The following is a 23,215-nucleotide window of genomic DNA, read 5'->3' on the forward strand; positions in this document are numbered from 1 at the left end:
AACTCCTGTGCCGTCTGCTTGACTGCAGGTAAACAGTCCATGGATGTTCCCTGCTCTGAAGGAATCACTTATGCTGAATGTCCTTAATGGTAGGGAGCTGGGTGCCGATAAAGTAGCACTGGCTTTGGCAGATTTCATGACTCGTTACGAGGCCTTCTGGTCATAGACGGAGCAGCTGCCATACCACAAGGTGATACAGTTTGTACTCAATGATACACAAATAGAAATTTACCAGAATCTAAAGAGACAGATCAATTTTCCCTTAGGATACATCATACATGAATGTTATTTAATCGTTAAAAGGAATTACTGACTTATGTTATACCTGGAACTATTTTATATTTGTTACATAATATAAGCAAAAATGTAAGAAAAAGGTGAAACAAACTATGCACACGCCGATTGATGAACAGAATTAGCTCCATGGAAAATAAGGGTGCATTCATTCATTCATCTTCTACCGCTTATCCGAACTACCTCGGGTCACGGGGAGCCTGTGCCTATCTTAGGTGTCATTGGGCATCAAGGCAGGATACACCCTGGACGGAGTGCCAACCCATCGCAGGGCACACACACATACTCATTCACTCACGCAATCACACACTAGGGACAATTTTCCAGAGATGCCAATCAACCTACCATGCATGCCTTTGGACCGGGGGAGGAAACCGGAGTACCCGGAGGAAACCCCTGAGGCATGGGGAGAACATACAAACTCCACACACAAGGCGGAGGCGGGAATCGAACCCCCAACCCTGGAGGTGTGAGGCAAACGTGCTAACCACTAAGCCACCGTGCCCCCCTGGGGGGGGTGCATATTTCAAACTTCAATTCTAAATCACAGACTTTCTTCTTTATTAAAGAATATTTGCTTACATGTACCTTTATTTTATACCTGACTACAATGCATGTTACTAGCTTTGTGTTAAAATAATAATTCTAAATGAATAATAATATCAGAGTGAAAATCAGAACTGCCTTTTCTTTTAGAAGAAATTGTTCATGAGAATCTTTCAAATGAAGTAAAACTCATTATTAACTCATACATTTAATGGGCTAATAGAGTAAAAGTAAAAAAAATCTAATGTAATATTAATAAGTAAGAAAGGCTTTAAAACTAATAACAGCTGGGTGTGCTGGGTTTACATGTACGATTGCTGGAGGACCTCATGAGCAATCCTGCACTCCAGCATATTGAAATGAAACCCATGAGCTTGTCATGCAAATAACCTCCCACTTAAATCAACAACAAAAAAATTTGAGCACAGAACTTTGAAGAACGTAAGTATGACTCATTTAGTATGTTTGTGTGTGTAGGAGAGGAGTGCACTGCTTTATAATTGTAATGCTTTGAGACAAGCTGGAAAATATTTCTGCTTTTCTTTTGTTAGGAAATTACAGGCATGGTTCTTGAGAGAAGGGGAGTAGCGTAATTAAGGAAGGCCTTCAGGCCCAGGTTGCAGTGATTGACTTTTTAGTGCCAATGTGAAACTTCCCCATTCAGTCTTATACCTCACAAAACTATTCAGATCAGGGCATCATGGTTAATTCTCCTTCTCCCTGCCAAAGAATAAAAGTGGCCTCCAGGCTGAGATCACTTTTCCAGCTGCTCATTTTAGCCTTAAATGATTACCACAAGCCTGACAATAAACCTCTCTCACCCACTGCTGACACTTGTGTATCCTCAGCTCTTAGCTGGATGGTTACAATTACCAAATGAAGGCTCAAGTTTATTTTTTTTTCTAGACTCGCATGCTGTGACATCTTGCTTACTCTCCTCTAGGCTCAATCTCTATTTATGTAGATGGTACATTTGTTCCTTTGGCTGAAGCATTTAAGACAAAATGCAATCCAAAGCACAGAGCAGCTAAAGGAGCCAAAAGTAATAGAAGTGCTAATAGAAGTGTAAATTCCACTAACTGATCATAAACAATTATATTTCAGTTATATTAAGAACAGACAGCCACAGGTGAACACAAGGCCTGAGATGCTAGGAGTGCTAGTGATGAACTATGAGAAATGAATGCAATGAAGTGAATTTCATTGATTTCATATATCAGCATGACAAAGAAAGACATATATATATATATATATATATATATATATATATATATATATATATATATATATATATATGTATATAAAGTATGTGAAAGTATGTGAAATGATATGAGAAGAAATAAATCATGTGAGAAGAAATGAATATTGAATAGCAATTGTGCAAACATTTGCATGGTGTGCAGAACACATGAAGATAAATGACAACAAATGGATCGTGTTGAAATCAATGAATCCTGTGAAAAATCACATGTTGAAAATATAAACACATAAGAAATGTCTGCACATGAAAAACGTGTGAAATGTAACAAGTGAAATGTTTATACCACAGGTTTAAATTTCGCACGTGAAAGTCGTGACTTTTATTTCAGGGTGAAGACGCACAAGTTCTCACAGAGGCAGTCTGAAGGTATTGGTCTGAAAGTATTTCTTAGAGGTTATGTGAGACAATTTGTATTTAGTTTCCTACATTTTGTGCATGAAAGTGTTTTCAATAGGGAAAAGGATAGCAGAACAAATTGATAGCAAAAGCCTCATTTGATTCCTGATTGTTTATATGGTGTCTTTGTCCACGGGAAAAAGAACCATGACTCTTTTTTAATTAGGCTAAATATTTACCAGTGGGAGAGCAGCATAATGTCTGTGTTAGGTTGCCAGAGTTTGGTGTCATTTGAGCAGTTGTTTAGGGAATCGAAGGTTCAGTAAACAATCATTCCTCCCCCATCTGCCTGCTATTTATGTGTGTAAGGATTTGCACTCCTTGACGTCAGGCCACACAAGCAAAGCTTATTGAGATTGTAAGCAGTCTGATGTGAGTAAAAGTCAAGGCAAATTACTTACCATCTTCTTTGTTCTCTTCTTTGTCATCTTCTTCAAAATCATGAAGGACTGCATTCATATGTTGTTTTTGTCTTTTCTTCTCTTTATTTCTTCTGAAATGCATTTCAAACATTTGATAATACAAAAAAAAAAAAAAAATCATTCATATCTACTGAGATGTGACTTCATTAATTATAATGTTAAATAGTATATAATGTTTCGATGACATGTTCATGGTTCCATATATTATTACAATAAAAAGGTTGTGTACAGAGTTTTATACTTTCTAAGAACCTTACATTTAAAAAATTAAAAATGGTAACTTACTTTTAAAGCGGACTTGTAATGAACTTATAGATTGTAATGTTTCCAGAGTACATCCAGTTTAACACTAAGACACAAAAGCCTTTCATTTGAACCCTTAAAATAAAGCACATGAAATTCCTTATCCAAATCCTAGATTAAGTTAGTTTTTTCAGTTAAAGATAGTGATAACCAGCTTTATAAGGTGAACTTTCTGCTTTATTAAATCCACAAAACCAGCCTGAAGATTTGAAGTGTATTAGTTACGGTCCTATGTGACAAATAAGCAGCTGATGGGCGCCCTCTACAGGACAAATGTACACATAGCAAGCCAAGAAAGCCAAGTAAAATAAAATGATATGAAACTTTCATAGGTGTAGACCCAACTAACAGTTGAAGTCTGGAAACATACACGTGTGTGTGTGTGTGTGTGTGTGTGTGTGTGTGTGTGTGTGTGTGTGTGTGTGTGTGTGTGTGTGTGAGAGAGAGAGAGAGAGAGAGAGAGAAACTTGTTCTTCTCCTATGCCCTTATCTGGATCTGCACATCTAGTCTTGTCAGTTCTTGAATATATAACAGAGTAAGCCCAAACATTTTCTTAGAATATTATTAGAATATTATTATAATCACTTCTAGTCTTCTGTTGCTAGCTCTAGCCTGTTGTTAGAATCCCTGTGGGATTTAAATGCCGAACAGTGGGTTTGACTGTTATATTAATTAATATTACTTCTTCCAGTATGAGATATACAGTGACTTAAATACAGTGAGAGCTGATCAACATGAATACCTTAACATTACCCTATTTCCTATATCTCCATACTGTCTTCTGAGAAAGTGAATCCAAATATCAGTTGTTGATTTTTTTATAAGGTTATTTTAACTAGGTTTACTCCACTGAATGAATTGATGAATTAAGCTGAACCTTATATTCAGTGTATGCATGTGCAAGGCTTTAGGTCAGCCCTTTCCATTTATTAGAGCTGCATAGGTTTTTATTTCAGGGTCTAAGGACAGAGTGGTTGCCTCCTTACAGCTAGAGGGTCTCGGGTTTGCTCCTGAATCCAGGTTACTGTTTGTATAGAAATTCATACTCTTTTAAAGGGGTTTTTCTAGGATCTTTGCATCCTCCCACCTCTCAATCCATAGCAGTGGGTGAATAGGTAATGCTAAAATTCTGCATTTTATGTGACATGCTATTATTTCAGCATTAGCAGGTTTTAGAAATGACAGAATATTACATTTTCATATTTTTTTTTATCTATGTTTATATTTTTGTATATATTGGGATCCAAAATAGGTTATATAATATTTAATATTCTATTAAAAACTATTTGTTGGCATCTAATTAAATGTAAGCAAATTTGTGATACTGAACATCAACTTTGTACAAAATGTCAGATTGCCTTTTTTCTACTGAAGCATGTTTTCAATGGATGACTACATTACAGTGGATTTGATTAAAACGGACCCTTAACGTTTGTTTGTGAAGTCCATGCCAGCTCAAGTGCACACTATCATTAAGCATTAAGGAGAAAGAAATGAGTCTTTGTATAGTCCAGGGGTGTCAAACTCCAAATTTGGCCCGCGGTGTAATTATATTTGGCTCGCGAGATCATATCAAATGTGCATTACAGCTGGCTAGCCGCATTCTGCGCTAATACTACAAATCCCAGAATGCCTTGCCACTGTATTGACTGCCACATTCTCTGTTGACAGTCGTTAACAACCATGCTACAGTCACATCGGGCAAGTTAATTCCACCCTCCACAAAAATGGCCAAACGAGAGATGGACAATAGGAGCTTTCAAGACTGGTGGGAGGCAGTTTATCTGTTCACGAATATAAAGGACAGAACTGTTTGTCTTGTGTGCGGATCTAACGTGTCTGTAACGAAAGAATATAACGAGAACACACTAGTCGGAAAGTTGGATTTTCATTGAATGAAATGATTATTTTTGGTTGTTTTGTTGTTGGTTTTGAAAAAGATCCACTTCAAAAAGGAACTTAAAATGATGCAGTGAGAGGCATCATTTATTTTATTTATTTAAATAACAAATGAACACCACTGATGTGTCTTTTATTTCAAATTTAATGTCTTATGTGTTTGTAATATCAAGCTCTGGTTGTTCCAAATCCTGTGTTCAAGCAAAACTAAAGTTTGTTTCCATATGAAAAATGTTGAACATTACATATCGTTTCAGTAATTTTTTCAATAAATATTCAGTTTAACCCGTGACTTTATCCCAGTTTTATATTTTGGCCCACTGTGAATTTGAGTTTGACACCCCTGGTATAGTCATATTGCAATGTAGTATGATGTGTGCCCACTAGATGGAGCCATGTATACTAAAATTCTCCCCCACACTGTTTCCATGTAGGAGTTACAGTAGTTGTGGATAAAATAAAGTGTGCTTGATAAATGTGACTCATAACTCAAAGCAATTTCCCTTGAAATTGACATGGCATAAAAAAATACATGTATAATTTTATTTTTTTTCTGCTTGAGACCAAATGCAGGCTGACACTGCTACTGCATCTTTGCACGCTTTGAGAAGTATTGTCAAGTATATTTTGAGATTCTGCAGTCTCAGGGTACTAATAAAGTATTTAGTATGAACCAGACTTCCTTAAGATTCCCAAGCAGTGGTTTTCAGATGGTGACATACAACAAACAGCAATTAATAGTGGCATTATAAATAATATGCATATCAAACTGCTATTTTACAACCACTTTTTTAACATACGCCTGAACGGTCATCTGAAATGATTCACTTCTGAGCAACCAAGTGGGGATTGCCTGGAGTATCCAGCCCTGCAGGATAAAGGAAAATCGTCAATGTAAAGTCAATAAACACACAGTATTTGTTTGGCATGATATATCACTGATACATAAAATTATGATTTAAGACTGTAGATGTAAGCGTTTTCACTACTGGGCTCTTGAACAAAGCACAAGCTTGACATTCTTTTTGAGCCTCACTCAAAAAGCTAAAGGCAAAAAGTTGTTTTTTTATTATTTTATTACCAGGATTGCATGACTGATGCTGCCATATGTTTGCTCCCCAGCTTTGAGATACAGCAGTGAGCTCCTTACAAACCCCTCAGGAGTGAGCATAAAAATGCTTGGTTTTTGATAGCCCGTCATTGCAGTGGAGATCCCAAAGGGAGACAAACTCTGGAAGAGTCAATTTCTTGATGAGACCAATTCATTTGCTTGTAATGCAGCTCTTATCTTAAATATTAACCTGTTTGTGTGTGTGCGTGTGTGTGTGCGTGTGTGTGTACAGTACTGAGAATGTTGTACAGTAAGAATGCTTAAAAAAAAGAAGTGATAATAGTTTCGTTTTATCAGCTAACAAAGGGGAAAGTGAACAGAAGAGAGAGCCAAATCAAATCAATATTTGACAACTAAACAGTATTAAGTTCTTCTAGGTACACTTGCACACATTTTTAGAAGGAACTCGGCGGTTAGGTGGTTAATTATCAACATCTTGGAGAACTAACTACAGATTTTCTGTGGATGGAGGCTGCATTAAAACCTTCTGTCTCTTCATGTAATCCCAGACAGATTTGATGATGTTGAGATCAGGGCTCTGTGGGGGCCAAACCATCATTTCCAGAACTTGGTCTCCTCTATGCTGAAGATAGTTCTTAATGACATTGGCTGTATGCTTGAGGTCGTTGTCCTGCGGCAGAATAAATTTGGGGCCAATCAGACGCCCCCCTGAGGGTATTGCATGATGAATAAGTATCTGCTTGTGTGTCTCAGCATTTAGGACACCATTAATCCTGACCAAATCTCACTCTATTTGCAGAAATGTAGCCTTAAACCTGAAAGGAACCTCCACCATGTTTCACTGTTGCCTACAGACACTCATTATTGTACCGCTCTTTGGTCCTTTAGCAAACAAATTGCCTCCTGCTACAGACAGATAGATCATTTCTTTCAGATGTTTTGACTCATCACTCCAGAGCACCTGTTGCAATTTTTCTGTACCCAGTTCCTATGTTTCTATGCATAGTTGAGTCAATTAGGCTTTTTCCATGTCAGAGGTATGACTTATTTCTCACAGTCCTTCCATGAAAGCCACCTCTGGACAGATATCTTCGGACAGTAGATATGTATTCCTGGGTCCCACTGGTTTCTACCAGTTCTTTGCTGATGGCACTGCTGCACATCAAAAGTAAGTAAGTACAATGTGTCTGCATTAAGATTCCTTGGCACACCACTCTCTACAGTCCTGTTTCTTTGTGCTTCTTCAAAAAAGCTTGAAACCACAATCTGTTTTAAAATCTTCACCTGGGAGAGACCTTGCTGATGCAGTAGAACTACCTTGTGTCTTGTTGCTGTGTTCAGTCTTGCCCTGGTGTATGACCTGTGACATGAAACTGTCTTCCATATCCTCACCTTAGTAGCAAAGTCTGTCTTTTCCTCACCCAGTGTTAAACCTCCTACACAGCTTTTTCTGTTTCACTTAATCACTGTGTTTCAACCTACATATGAAATGGATGATCATTAACACCTGCCTGGTGTTATTGCTCAATCATACACCTGACTCTTTTTTCGCAAAATCCCTAACTTGTACAAATGTGTACAAGATGCTGGTTTGAAGCCAACAGGTAGTCAGACTAAAATTAATTTGATTTAGATTTTTCTTCTGTTTGCTTACTATGAATTTTGTTAATCGTTAAAAATATTCAATTAACAGTCAATCAATACAGTACTGTAAGTATATACAAGTATGTATGTACTTATATATATATATATATATATATATATATATATATATATATATATATATATATATATATATATATATATATATATATATAAAACATAAAATCTGAAGACCAGGGAAAATATAATGTAAAAATAATGTAAGTATTTCTTCAAAATGACATGACAGTCACACTGTCATGATCTCCTGGCACAAAAGCAAACAGGCTTTCTGTTTTTAAACGTGGCAGGATTGTTAAGCTGCACAAGTAAGGGCTCTTGCAACGTGCCATTGCTGCCAAGGTTGTATGCAGTTAGACAGTCATTTTAAATTCCTTAAAAGATTTTATGGGACAAAAATCAAGTGGTGGACCCAAAAAAATTACCTGCGTTGAGCTGGAGGATCCAGCTCGTGAAGACACAGGCCGATCCTTGACCCAAATTAAGGTCATTACTAATTCTGACTGCAGCCCAATATCTATAAGAGAGCATCTTAAAGGCTTAAAGATCAAAAACATCTTCAAAAGCCACATCTCCTCCCACACCACAAACCTGCCCATTAGGAATTTGCAAGGGAGCACCAAACATGGGACATTGAAAGATGGAATAAAATGTTATTCTCTGACAAGAAAAAATTTAATCTGGATGGTCGTGATGGCTTGCAATGATTCTGGCATGACAAGGAGATCGCACTGGAGATGTTTTCTACTCGGCACAGTGGAGTCTCCATCATGATATGTGGTGCTTTTTCCTTGTGAAAAATGGAGCTTGTGCAGGGACGTCAAAGGCGGCCGGCTACGTAAACATGTTGCAGCACGCATCCCTCTTGACTGCGGGCCCTTGTCTGTATGGTAATGACTGGCTCTTTCAAACAGGACAATGCTGCAATTCACAATGCCCGCCTGATGAAGGACTTCTTCTAGGACAATAACGTTGCACTTTTGGACCATCCTGCATGTTCCCCTGGTCTAAATCCCCTTGAGAATGGATGGGAATGGATGGCAACGGAAGTTTACAAAAACGGACATCAGTTTCAGCCCTCTTCAGGTTCACCACATGGAGCAACATTCCCACCAGCCTCCTGGAAACAGTTGCATCAAGCGAGTGTTTGAAGTTATCAACAAGAACGGTGGGGCTACTCACTACTGAGTAATTTTTTGACACTTTTAATTCTGTTGTTTAATTCTATTTTCTTAAACTTCTGATCACCTGATGAACAGCCTGTTTTAGCTTAAATGCAGTTTTCAATAAATTGGCAATCTCTGTTTTTTTTTTTTTGTCTCTTGCTCCTTTTTCTTCTTTTGTCATTTTGAAGCAGTTCTTACAACCTGGTTATGTTCCACCAGCGTGAAATGCAAATACTTGGATTGTTTCCCCGGTCTTAAGATATTGTTCAGGAGTGTATGATGCACTGTGACATTAATTCCTGTTGAAATCTACCTGAATGAGAATTCCATTGGATTTGTATTCAGCTTGAAGCCCTCGTGAGAATATCTCAACAAACACCTAGGAGAGATGAAACCATTACAGAAAATTATCCAGGTGTTCATAAATGTAAAATGAAAGCAATTAATCGTTCCAGTTCTTCCTCTTATATGCTTATATCAGCAGTTTTAAAGAAACCTCCTGCAGTAAGATACATTTTGTTTGAGCTGTTTGTATGATATCAGATTAAAAGCAATTTGCACATGGATTTTTAACTTCAGGACAAATTTTAAACAACTGATATCCATCATGATCTGAATTAGCATTGTTAGGGACAGTAAATGCAGCATTGTGGTCTTAATTTAATGCTATGAGACAGATGCAAGTGACTGGAAAGCCAATGACAGACATGGGGCATACTGGTGAGAAAACAGGGTACTACCTACTGTCATTTGGAAGGGCTGTGGTATCTTAGTCAAATGTAGACATCCCAACACCTTTCATAGTAAGCTAACAATGCATCTGGTTCAGCATACAAGATTATAGAAGATTCTCATACCAACTAGGAACTAGGCAGCATGGATGGGCTTGGCTGATGACCCGAGATAACAAGAAAGAAGCTTAGTTGCTGCTTTTTGTCAGCCTGGGGTCAAACACTCTCAAAATATATTTGGCAATGCAGCATTCTGAGTAAACTGTAAAGTTATTGAAGAGCTCCAGTGGAATATCCACTGCACCCAGTTACAGCGTTTTATTGGAGTCAGGCAGACAAATCCAAAAGTCATAAACAGCAAAAAGGCAAAGGTCAGGTGAATTACAAATAGCTATGGCAATGATCATCCAAAACAAGTGAACTAGGTAACATAACTCAAAAAAAAAAAAAAAGCAAGTATAAACCAAAAAAAATAAAACATCTTATTATACAAGTTTATATCCAATAATAATTTCTAATTTCTGGTTCCATTTTTGTTTATTGAGTTGGAATCAAACAGTGGCATTCCATTTGATCACTTATTTGAATTATTATGAGCCATAGAAAAAGTTAATATTTATCTTAGATACTGCATGTACACTGACCTTTGTAGATGAATATAAAGTGTACAATGGGAAGGGAACTTTAGAAATGCCAGATGAAATGTTCAGGATGATGCCCCGTCCTCTGCAGAAACAGACACAATGAAGCAGTCATTAATGTTGTGCAACCATAATATAGATCTGAATAATCTTTAACTGTATATTATAGCGGGGGGCACGGTGGCTTAGTGGTTAGCACGTTCGCCTCACACCTCCAGGGTTGGGGGTTCGATTCCCGCCTCCGCCTTGTGTGTGTGGAGTTTGCATGTTGTCCCCGTGCCTCGGGGATTTCCTCCGGGTACTCTGGTTTCCTCCCCCGGTCCAAAGACATGCATGGTAGGTTGATTGGCATCTCTGGATAATTGTCCGTAGTGTGTGATTGCGTGAGTGAATGAGTGTGTGTGTGTGTGTGCCCTGCGATGGGTTGGCACTCTGTCCAGAGTGTATCCTGCCTTGATGCCCGATGACGCCTGAGATAGGCACAGGCTCCCCGTGACCCGAGGTAGTTCGGATAAAAGAGAGAGAGAGAGAGAGAGAGAGAGAGAGAGAGAGCGCTAACCTTTCCACCATTCCAGGAAGGACAATTTGGCACATCTGTATTGAAAAAAATAATGCAAGTGGCAATGTAAGTAACATATTTCCTATAAATATGCAATGTATTGTACATACAGTTATAAAAGAACTGACTTAAATTGACTTGAGACGTCATACCTTGACCAATGCTTTCACATTACAGTTGATCAGTGTATTCATTTTCTAAGAGGCAATATAATATTAGCAGCTGTAGCCACATTTGTCTCTCACACAACACACACAAGTTCACATCGTCCCTAAACAATTTTTATTGGAGAATATATATATATATATATATATATATATATATAGTATATTTTCAGTTTTCACTCCCCATAGTCCATTATGCAATCTTATTTCAAAATCGTATAAATATAAATATTTACCTCGATAACTATGAAATCTCTGAAGATATATGAAAAAACTATCTACTAAAATTCTAGAAAAGAATTTATAAAATACTGAGCTCACCTCTTCCAGATTAACTGTTTCCAGTAATTTATAGGGTATATAACTTGGCAGCATTCCCACATTGTTAACTGCAACAGAACATTATTTTATTATTTATTAAAGAAACTGATTAAATCAGATTAGATTAGACCTTTTACTGTTTCACACTAACATTTCACACATCGAGCACTTCAAGTGTGATTTGCATGTTAATTTGAAGCCAACAAACCTAAAACGGCGATATCCAAACCCTGAATATTTTCCTGAATGCTTCCGTAAATATCATCCTTGGTAAAGTCAGTGGATATGATCATGACCTTTCTGTTTGTTCTAACCTCTGTTGGGAAAAAGAGAGAAGACCGTCTGAGGCCAGACACTAACACAAAGCACCTCAGTTATGTATCCAGATTGTAACGTCACTCATGAACTGGCAAAAATTACTAATTTTTTTAAATACTATGACCTAAGTCCAGTCACATTGATTTACAACTTGGTACAAATAAGGGATATAAAACATGATCTGAACATTTAAAAACCTTCACAGACACTCCACCTATGTCTCTTGCAGCTTTGACAAGCTTCTCTTTGCTCCTGCTAATGATCACCACATTCAGCCCAAATCTTGCAAACTGGGAACATTAATGGAAAAAAATAATTTGGAACTGTAATAAATCGAGACAGTGTGTGTACATTAGAGCATTTAAGCAAAATATCACGCAGAATTCAGAATGATTGAGATACCTGTTCTGCATAAGCTTTTCCTATTCCTTCTGACCCTCCAGTGATGACTGCAACAAAGATCAACATGATTTTATAATAATAATAATAATAATAATAATAATAATAATAATAAGTACATGCTACCATAATACCAAACGACGCATAAATCCTTCACTCTATGTTCCTCCCATGGTACTACATGTGTTGTCAGATATTGTGTTGTCAGAAAATGATGTCTAAGTAGTAACCTAACCACATTGCTAATCATAATTTGTTCTACGTTTTAAAATACTATCCACTGATTGTTATTAGTATGTGTACCCTATTTATACAAGCAGCTTAAAGACTGGGCTAGTAATTATTATACCATTTGCCCAGGAATACAGTAGAATTATTTGTCCCCTGAACAAAGTCATTAACAGAATACGAAGGAAATAGGATGTAACTGAACAGTTGAGGGTTAAGAGTTTGCTCAAGGATATAACTGTGGCTTTGACTTCTAGTCACTACAGAGCCAATGCTTGCTTCTACAATTCCACTTGGATTGTGTGTGTGTCAACTGCACGCTGTTTAAGATAAATGTGAGATGTCATTTGAAAAATATGAGTCACAGTATTGACTTGTCTGTTTTTCTTTCAGTCCACTGGTATTGTCTACATTACATAATCAGTGTTTGACATTGGTTTTATACATATTTTATTTATATATTGGTTTAATGATCAAGCATGTAGCCAGTATCCAATTTACTTTGAAGCACATTCAATTTATAAGTATTCAGAAGATGATAAGCATTTATCAGTCAGCATTTTATCACACTGACATAAACACTCATACAGGCAGAACAGGACAGAGGGAAGTCTGTGTGTGTGTGTGTGTGTGTGTGTATGTGTGTGTGTGCGTGTGTGTGTATGTTTGTTTGCTTTAACAGTGTGTACTTGTGAAGACAGTGTGTGCCCAGATGCTTGATAAAGGATCAGGGAGCATTGCAGCCAGGAGCTGTTCAATGTGTTCTCTAAAAGCATGCCCTGTTTGTTTGTTTGAGCCCCACAATCATCATTTCTTGCTTTTTCTTAAATAAATGTCTCTCACATTTCTGTAAAAACTCAAGCAAGTGGGGAAAAAGTAAAACCACAGCGGTGTGTGAAAAACAAGTTAAAATACACACAAACACCCGCACACACACACACACACACACACACGTACACACACGCAGGCACGCACAAACACCCGCACACACACAAACGCACGCAGTCAGGCACGCACACACAAACACACACATACAAACACACACACACACACAAAATGACAGCTCAGGCAGTTTGTGATTGACCATTCATTCATGCATGCCAAACTCCAAAAGTAAATCGTGTTATAATACACCCTGGAACATAGCGTTCTAATTGCTTTTTTCCTTTGCCTCTTGTACATCAAGAGTGGAGAAGAAACAAAGCTTGGGAACAAACATTTTTCAGTGTGGAATCCTACATCAGTGGAGAGTCTCTCTATTGAAAATAATGCAAATGTAATTCCAAACCTTATTACGTGTACAACAGTAGCCCACTTAAAACTGTTTTCGCTAGCTATAGTCAGTGGGATTGGGGTATGGGGGGTGGTGGTGATGACTTTCAAAAACAGAATAATGAGTCACTGGGCATGTAAGGTGATCATGTGTTCATTTATCTCATGTATCACATACTGAGTCATTTAGGAAGTAGATTGTAATTACTACAAGACATTTCCAAGAATATATATTGAGGCATCACTCATCTCATCACATAATTCATTAAGTGTTTTTAATCTCCTGCCACCTTCTTTCAATGCCATCAAAGTCTCCCTTCTGCTGAAATCTGCCAAGCACAACCAATCTTTTTTTTAAAAAAAAACCCAACACCTATGTAACACTTGACAGCCAAACTGGAATAAAAGGAAGCATAGAGAGATAGAAATATGACAATTTTACATATAAGCATGGAATATAAATAGATTACTGTGCACTGATTTCATTGAGTAAAGAATAACTCACCTGCCCATTTTCCCATTGAGGTAATGAAATTCCCAGGAATCGGCCAAAAGACCTTTGGAGCAAGCATCATAATCGTGCGTGTCACCCAAAAGAAGACAACACAGGCACCACTCAAAACAAAGATAAGCTCAATCAGTTCCATTCCTGTACTACAAGCTTCCTTTAGGACAGAAACTGAGGTCTCCTCATAATAAGACTGGTTCCTTTTGCATTGCAATTCTCCTCCTTTGGATTCTCAAACACAGCCCTCTAGCTCACACACTCCCATTGACTGATGGCAGACTTATCCAATCAGGCAAAACATTTTTTACATTCTCAATTACAATGGTTTGTGTGAATTTCTGGTAATCTGAACATGTTGTTATCATGTAAAGGCTAAGTAAAGAATGTGGCAAAAATGTGCTTGCCCTTTGCATGTAGTATACAAAGCAAATGCCAAGTTCATCTGTAACATTGTGACAAATCTGTTATTCTTCATTTTATTTACATTCATATCCTTGTTTTTCTGTCCTTGTAAGAATCTGATCATGTGGGTTTTTGTGGACATATTTTAGGGCTCTGTAAGATAATTGGTATTTTTCCACCAACAAATCAACTTTTATTTTATTTTAACCTTGGATTTGAGTTCCTGAGGTTTGTGGATAAAAAAATATATTGATTATTATTATTATTAATATTATTAATTAATTGTATTAATATCTTAAGATGTTTAAAAACAACAAAGGTTTATCTTAAGTGCAAAAGATTAGATTTATTTTTTGCTTAGACTACTTATCTATTATCTGTTACTGTATATATTACAATCCTAGTTAGCTAGTATGTTTATTCTCTACTGATTTACCAAATTGCAAAGGTGTTTAGCTAGCTAGCTTATTTTAGTCAGCTTGTCTGTCTAACAGAAAAATTCACTTTTCTTTTGATAACACTTTTTGATAGTTGCTAATTAATCCCTGATCCTTGAAATACAATTTTAAATTAATTCAGTTGAATTTGATTCAGTTTTATTTGTATAACACGTTTAACATTAAATATTTTCACTATGCAGTTGTACATAAATCTAAATGTAGATGTACTGTATATAATATTTCTAATGAGTAGACTATTGATGACATTGAGAAGGAAAAACTCCAACATAGAGACAACATGTAAAAGAAACTTTGATGTATTTATTTACAAAACTGTTTACATTTAGAATACTGAAAGAGGACAGAAGGACACATTATTCTCACTTACACACTAATGGTCTAATCCTAACTGGTCTTGAGTTTTAGCTGGTCTTGAGCATATATCAATATGCATGAGCAGTTTGTTTTAAAACAAGCTACTTTGATGTTTCTGGTTACTTCTCTTGGTAGCAGAGCAGCTCATTCTTTTGGAGAAAATCCAAACAAGGTTTTACAAGTCTAACAAGTTGTTACAGGGTGCTTCCTGTTCAAATAAACATGTTATATCTAGACCAAAGCCATGATTCTTTCCTTCCGCATGTAATCTGTCAAAGCTAAAGCATATTGCTTTTTTGTACAAGGAGAAGCATATTACTTATTCAAGTTATTTTACTCTAAAACATAAGTAGAATCTTATAGGTCGACTATCAAGCCAATTAAGTGCTCTATACTAGACTCCACCATGAGCTTGCTTGGCTTCCCTACCATCAAAAAAGCAAGCAAATTCTACATTAAATCCTTGAAGAATCCTCTTCACAATTCTGAAGAGATGTAATCTGAGTAAGATCCTGTCTCCAGTTACAAGATGCCAACAAACCTGTTTTTCGTGTCTTCTTGATTTGACAAGCTATATCTTGTGGAAAATGCAAAACAAGTGACCAAATTATAGTTACAGACACTGGTGAGTGGATTCTCACACCTGGTTGTTCTGCCTAAATTTGTTTTCCACTGTTCAGTGGGGTTATCATTCCATGGGAAAAAGAGAGGTTTGTAACTGACCTGGGTGGCTGAGTGCTATAACTTTTTCTGCCCAATTTTCCTAAATATATTAGCATAGCATGAGTGTAGGAACCTGCCGATTTCTTGGTTGGTTTGCTATATCTGACTATTGTCTTGTGGGTGTTAACCACAGGTGAGTCCAGATATGGGAACTCCTCGGTCACTCACATTGTCCTTTGATAACTGACAATATGAGTCAATGAAGTAAAACATTCATTTATGGTCATAAAGAAAAAAGCAAGACATCATTTGAAAATGCAAATGGACTACCCTTATCTGTGTTCACTCACAACAACAAAAATGCTGTGCATTTGTAAATATAGGATGAATAACAGGATGCATTTCCACTACATACGTCTCCTTGTATCCTTCTATCGGAAGCGTGTAAAATAACTGAAAAAGTGTATAATTGTAGCACAGACATGAGAAATATGTCTGTAGAAACCTTGAAATGTCTACTATTTAAATTAACCAATTCAACTAAAAAAGCAAATATCCTTTGGTTGTGTAATATGCATGGTATTAACAAAAGGAACAGTTCCTTCTGTCTCAGCTTATTAATGCCGATGTAGTCGCATCCACATGCAGAATGCACTATTCGAATACTGCTGATCAGGGCAAGCCATGCAAACAGGGTAAATTCCCCAATCAGTGTGATAAAAAATCAGCTCCACTGACTTTTTGCAAGGGAACCAAGGGAACCTGATTTGTGTGAGGCAAACCACTGGCTTTTGCTTAGCTGAAAAATAAATTATGATGCTCCTCATCCTTCAGGGGGGAGGTGGCCTAAAGTGGCCTAAGTTGTCAGGACGGGGACAGGACTTGACACAGTGATGTCCAGCTAATGATTTCTCTCTCTCAGTCTAGGACGTATGTGGATTATGCATTGGCCTCCATGGAAATCTGAGGACAATCAGATACTTGGTCATGATCGTTACCAGAAGAGAGATGGTCTTAAGAATACTGGTAATACTGTCATTTTACCTTTATTTCACTTTTCACTTCTTCACTCTTCACTCTCATTCTCTTCTTCCTGTGTTTCTATTAGCTCACTGCCTTCCTCATGTCTATTTTCACTACTAAAATCCTATCAACTGGTGATATTGCTGTTTTTACCTTCTTCTCCTGTGATATGGCAAAAAAAGACACATGCATTCTTTAAATGGAAGAATAATGGTAGAAAATATAACACTTTAATACACAATACTTTCTAAAATTCATTGCATGATGCTGCAACAAGGCAACATTTGCTTTTATTTATTTTATACAACGGTTTTTCAATATTGTAAAATATTACAATTATGAAATTGTAAATAGGGTGTTGTAGAAGGGATTCAAAATGGCCACCAGAGAGTTATCTGAAAAATACGTTTACAATTTTCTTTAGGAACGCCCCTCATTTAAAATACATAATTCGCCATTAAGTGAACTACTAAAATTGTATCTGAAGGTGCCAGGAGCTAACAGTACCATAAACACACTGTTGTTGTGTTTGCACTATAATGATTTTAAAAGAAATAAGTCTGATATAAAAGAAATATTGAATGAACTCATTTATTTAATTTAAAATAAATTAAAAAATACTTTAGATACTGAAGTCCCACACATTTTCATGTGATTGAAAAATACTGGAACATGACAGGTATTTCTTGTTGAGTTTCATTTGTTGTAAACACACACATACACACACTCACAAAAAAAATAAATAAATCAAAAGACTAAAATCCCTGAACTCATGTTGAGCTCTGTTCTTCATGCTGTTTTACCTTATCTTAACATTTTAACCTGGTTCCAGCGAAGCTGATGATCTATCCCATATTCACCCAACAACCCCAGGCAACATCATTAGGAGCAAATTCTCCATGAATCATGCTTCATCTGTGCCCTTACATGGGGTCTAGAATGTGAAACTGCCCAGACCATTCAATAACCGGTACCAGAGTAATTATCCACCAGAACAACCTATATTGTGTCAAAGAGAAACTGCATGCACACTGCCCACTGGTAAACTTATGCATCTACCTGTTTTACAACATCTTTGGTGTCACCTTGTCCTGGACTTCATGACAAATCTCCCAGTCTCCCATTCACAATGAAAGAAGGTAATCATAGTCATAACTGATCAATTTTTCCAGTTCTCCTTTCTGAAGTACACAGTTAAAATAAACAGGTAAACATTTATGGAGAAGCTTCAAATGGCTGTTAGTCTCACGTAAGGATATCTCCCACAACTAATTTAATAAGTTAAAAGAGTCTGATTCTCGTGCCCTTTTTGTGCCAAAAATACAGCTCTGTATTTTCCCCAAACTTGCTCAGACATATGGCCGCTCAGCTCACTCCAATGTGACCTCAGATAACAACCCCCACTATTCCCCTGGGACAACAGCCCCTGCAGATTTAGCTACAGTGGATGAGTGGCTCAGGTGAAGTGAACAAGTGTGAGAAACAATCCATCAAAGGCTCAAACAGGTAACCCTTAGCAACAAAGAATTTGCTGACATTCACAGAACCGATTACACCAGTATCAACCATTATCAACCCAGAGACAGAGACTGGCTCTCAAACAAGGATATCAGCCTCAGCCAAGGTTATTACAAACTCAGCCATCGGTATATCAGACCATACAATGTACGGCATCCTATCAACAAATGACGTAACCTATCGCCTGAAAGTACTACATCAACGCCGCTTTGATCCAGCTTTTCACAAATCTCGCCTCATACCAGCCATCCAAGTTCTTCTGGCAGAGGAATTCTCCTGAAAGCCCCACCTGAACCTTTGGAGATCAATATATATCTAGCATGCTGGAACAAAAGCAGTCTTTGATTTCCATTGTAGGGAGGCAAGCAGCAGTATCTCAGTGACACGGAGCGCTATCGCCCCAATAAAAGGTCATGGATCCTGGCTCATTACATCCTCAACCCAAGTATGACATCGTGATGAACCAAACAACAATTAAACCCAGACCCAGAAAGAACTCTGCTCTCAGATTGAGCTCCTCTGACTTTTACTTATGTCTGTTGATTGATTTTTTTTTACACTAGTGTTATCTTGTTTCTGAATTTTTGCCTTGACCTTGGATACTCTGTTTGCATATCACTTGACCGACTGCCTCTTCTCTGTTTTTGACATTTGCCTAGCGATTTGGACTTGTTTGTCATTGCTGGTTGTTTTAAATAAAAACACTCTCTGCAATTGTTGCTGTCTCTGCCACCTGACACTTTCCTTCCTGCTTACTGTAGATTTTGTTTACATAGTTTCTAAGACTTACTTATCTCTGTCTTATCTGTTGATTGATTGCTTAACATAGATACATTCTTGTTCTAACATGTAATAAATCATGTTACACTTAACATTATTGCACTTACATTTACATTTACATTTACAGCATTTGGCAGACGCCCTTATCCGGAGTGACGTACATAAGTGTTTAAATCTCTAACACTGAATACATTAATGCTGGATCACTAAGTTACATACTTAAGATACCATGAGTTTAAAACATTTGTTCAGAGTAACAATGAAAAAGAGTCAAAGGTGTTTTTTTTTTTTTTTTAAATGCAAAAGATAAGGAAAGAAGTGCTAGTTGAAGAGTTTCCTTCTGTTTTTTTTTCATTTGTTCTTTCACATGTCTGAATTGACAATTTATTAAAGGCTTAGCACAAACTATATATATCTCAGTCAGAGTATAGGCAAATTATTAGGCAGAAGATTGCTACATCATTATTTTAATTAGTGGTTCTTGCAGACTTAAAAATAAGTCTACTCAATCATAATAAAAACTAACAATTAAATCATTTCCATTGACTGTTAAAAATGCACAGGAACACTTATCCAGAGGTGGGTAGAGTAGCCAAAAATTGTACTCAAGTAAAAGTACTGTTACTTCAGAATAATATGACTCAAGTAAAAGTAAAAAGTAGACATCCAAATAATTATTTGAATAAGAGTAAAAAAGTACTTGGTGAAAAAACTACTCAAGTACTGAGTAACTGTTGAGTAACATCTGATTTATTTTTTAACACGACAACAATCAGACAGAAAAAAATACAAAATAATCTTTAGGCAAATTATGGCTCATCCAATCAATAAAATTAATTAAAATTAATTACAAAATAGCTTAAATTAAAATAATTCAGGTAAATTCAAGTACTTAATAAATAGAATAATAATAATAAAAAATAAATATGCACAAGTAACACATTTCCAAACCTTTATACTTTTTTACCAGGCAGAACTAGAACGAGGCAGCCCATAAATTCTCATAAACTGTGTGTGTCTCTCCAGTGACAGAACAACAGAAGGAAACACACACACACACACACACACACACACACACATATATATGTATATATATATATATATATATATACATATAGTAGAAGAAGAAGAAATAAATAAATGAATACATACATTTAAAGTTAAAAATTATTTTAAAATATTCATTTAAAATTTTAAATACTATATATATATATATATCACTAACATCTATCTCTAATATCCCCACATATATGCGCTGTGGATAGGTAGCTATCATATTCTAGCACAATTTCTGGAATAATTTGCCCATAAATACATTTTTATATACTAACTAGAGCATAGTAGGAATTTCTCCCCCCTGCACTATAGAGAGCATCCTGACAAGAAACATCACAACCTTGTTTGAGAACACCACCAAGCAGGACAGAGTATTTATATTGAAGTATTTTATAGAATAATAATTCTGTTGCTTTAAAAACGTTTTAATGCCCTCTGCTGCCACCGAGGCTCATTACAATTGCAATGAAAACTGACAAGCTTCATTCTCACCACAAGTGACCACATTACCCCTCTCAAAATGACACAGGGATTCTTTAACATATCGCCAAAGAAACAGTTCATAATACAAACAAGGGAAAAGAGAATTATACATACATATAAATAAAATATTTACATATTCATACTGTAATTAGAGCTAAGTATTTTAAAAGTGATATAACTAATTAAACAATTTAATGTAACAATGTACTCTATCAAACACATATGAGACATATGACACATATGACACACATATATACTTATAATTTCAAAAGGTATCTTTGGTACAAAAAAGCACATCACCGACACAACACCATAACCATAGTGCGGCATGGTGGTGGCAGCATCATGCTTTATGGCTGCTATTCTTCAACCAGAACTGGGGGTTGACCCAAAGCAGACCCAAAACATACCTCTAAACACCTCACACACAGGGCAAGGTGGTAAATAAACCCCCATCGCCAGATGTGTCAGGCAAATGTGCTAAACTGTACTGCTACTGTACTGCCTGTTTCTTAATTTATAAACGTAATAATTGCACAGTGTGTGTAGAAATAATCCTGACATGATTTATCTTGGTATTATTTTTCACATTACAAAACTGCCACTGAAACAAAGGTGAATTTTACAATGTTGTCTTAATCAGTGGAGTTAGTTCCATAACTATTTTTACCTTTTTCTCTTGCCTTTTTCATTTACTTGTCAAGTACAAAGAGCAAACTTGTCACCTTGTGCCAGTAACCACAAAGGGCTTTAGACTTACTTGATCTTCAGACTGCTCCAATGTTGGGGTACCAGCAATCTCCACTTTATTGCAATGTTGCAATGCAATGTTTCTCCTTTATGGGAACCATCAGATGAGTCCACTTATTTGTTTAGTCCTGAACAATTTGGGCAAACAACTTGGGGACAGCATCAGTTGCCTCTTCGTATCTGGCAGGAGTGAAACCCAATGTGGACTTCTGCTCTTGTCGCCCATATCTAACCTCTTTTATCAACAAGGCTTTTCCACCCACAGAACTGCTGCTCACTTAATGTTTTTTTTTTCTAATACAATTCTGTGTAAACTCCAGAGACTATTTTCTAAATTTTCTAAAATACTCAAACCAGCCCATCAACAATAACAAGAGTTAAAGTCACAGAAATCACATTTTTTTCTCATTTCCTCATATAATGTAAATTAAATCTAATTCCTGATTTAATATTCATTCATTCATTCATCTTCTACCGCTTATCCGAACTACCTCGGGTCACGGGGAGCCTGTGCCTATCTCAGGCGTCATTGGGCATAAGGCAGGATACACCCTGGACGGAGTGCCAACCCATCGCAGGGCACTGATTTAATATAATTAATGTAATTTAATGTTTATGGTGTATTGTAATTATTATTATTATTATTATTATTATTCATCTTCTACCACTTACCACTTATCCGAACTACCTCGGGTCACAGGGAGCCTGTGCCTATCTCAGGCGTCATCGGGCATCAAGGCAGGATACACCCTGGACAGAGTGCCAACCCATCGCAGGGCACACACACACTCTCATTCACTCACACAATCACACACTAGGGACAATTTTCCAGAGATGCCAATCAACCTACCATGCATGTCTTTGGACCGGGGGGAGGAAACCGGAGTACCCGGAGGAAACCCCCGAGGCACGGGGAGAACATGCAAACTCCACACACACAAGGCGGAGGCGGGAATCGAACCCCGACCCTGGAGATGTGAGGCGAACGTGCTAACCACTAAGCCACCGTGCCCCCCCATTATTATTATTATTAATTATTATTATTAATACTACTACTATTTCCTATCTCTGGAAACTTTTGAAAAAGGTTTGTACTGTACAAAACTAATATAGTTTGGAAATTCATTCTTTTCAGAATTGTCTCCTTGTTCCAGCTCTGTGTACAGGTAAATACTGTTTGTGTATTGTTGTATAAATATAAAGTTTGGAGAAATATCTTTAGTTTACATCTTAATATTTCACATCGTTTCTAAATTAAAATATGATTATTCAAATTCAAATTGAAATTCAATTTATTTGTATAGCGCATTTAACAATTCCCATTGTCTCAAAGCAGCTTCACAGAAGTATGGAAACAGAAGAGAGAGAAAGCGACGAGACTCCAACCAGGGGTAGAACATCAGGATTGACAAAGTTGCTCCATAAGAAGAGACGATCAAGCTAGAAACTCGGAACACCTGGAGCTCGGGAGTGGCATATATAGCTTGACAGAGAGAGAGAGAGAGAGAGAGAGAGAGAGAGAGAGAGAGAGAGAGAGAGAGAGAGAGAGAGAGAGAGGAGAA

At 36.9% G+C, this 23,215-nt stretch overlaps 1 protein-coding gene across 2 annotated transcripts; it reads right to left on the reverse strand.

The window, feature by feature from the left end:
• Positions 1 to 5,249: 5,249 nt before the first annotated feature.
• hsd17b3 (hydroxysteroid (17-beta) dehydrogenase 3) lies at positions 5,250 to 14,397 on the reverse strand. 2 transcript variants are annotated; one of them, XM_060880694.1, is made up of 11 exons: positions 14,161 to 14,392; positions 12,159 to 12,205; positions 11,971 to 12,046; positions 11,647 to 11,754; positions 11,439 to 11,506; positions 11,106 to 11,150; positions 10,954 to 10,988; positions 10,398 to 10,479; positions 9,336 to 9,401; positions 6,204 to 6,353; positions 5,250 to 5,990 (listed from the first exon to the last, which is right to left on the reverse strand). In XM_060880694.1, exons 1-11 carry the CDS (start codon positions 14,300 to 14,302, stop codon positions 5,895 to 5,897), a joined length of 915 nt encoding a protein of 304 aa, XP_060736677.1. In that variant the 5' UTR covers positions 14,303 to 14,392; the 3' UTR covers positions 5,250 to 5,894. The 2 variants fall into 2 exon arrangements, with proteins under 2 accessions (XP_060736677.1, XP_060736679.1); XM_060880696.1 differs by lacking the exon at positions 6,204 to 6,353 and having other exon boundaries at positions 14,161 to 14,397.
• Positions 14,398 to 23,215: the final 8,818 nt, after the last annotated feature.

The sequence above is a fragment of the Tachysurus vachellii genome, chromosome 11 (assembly GCF_030014155.1).
Source record: "Tachysurus vachellii isolate PV-2020 chromosome 11, HZAU_Pvac_v1, whole genome shotgun sequence".
In the NCBI taxonomy this organism is placed as follows: Eukaryota; Metazoa; Chordata; class Actinopteri; order Siluriformes; family Bagridae; genus Tachysurus; species Tachysurus vachellii.

Bases quoted from the DNA above. Each gene is read 5' to 3' on its own strand.
- hsd17b3 (XM_060880694.1), bottom strand. From the start codon at position 14,302: ATGGAACTGATTGAGCTTATCTTTGTTTTGAGTGGTGCCTGTGTTGTC. The intron at 12,047-12,158 runs GTATCTCAATCA...TAATGTTCCCAG, and splicing joins GAAAAGCTTATGCAGAACAG to TTTGCAAGATTTGGGCTGAA. The intron at 11,507-11,646 runs GTTTGTTGGCTT...GTTCTGTTGCAG, and splicing joins TTTGGATATCGCCGTTTTAG to TTAACAATGTGGGAATGCTG.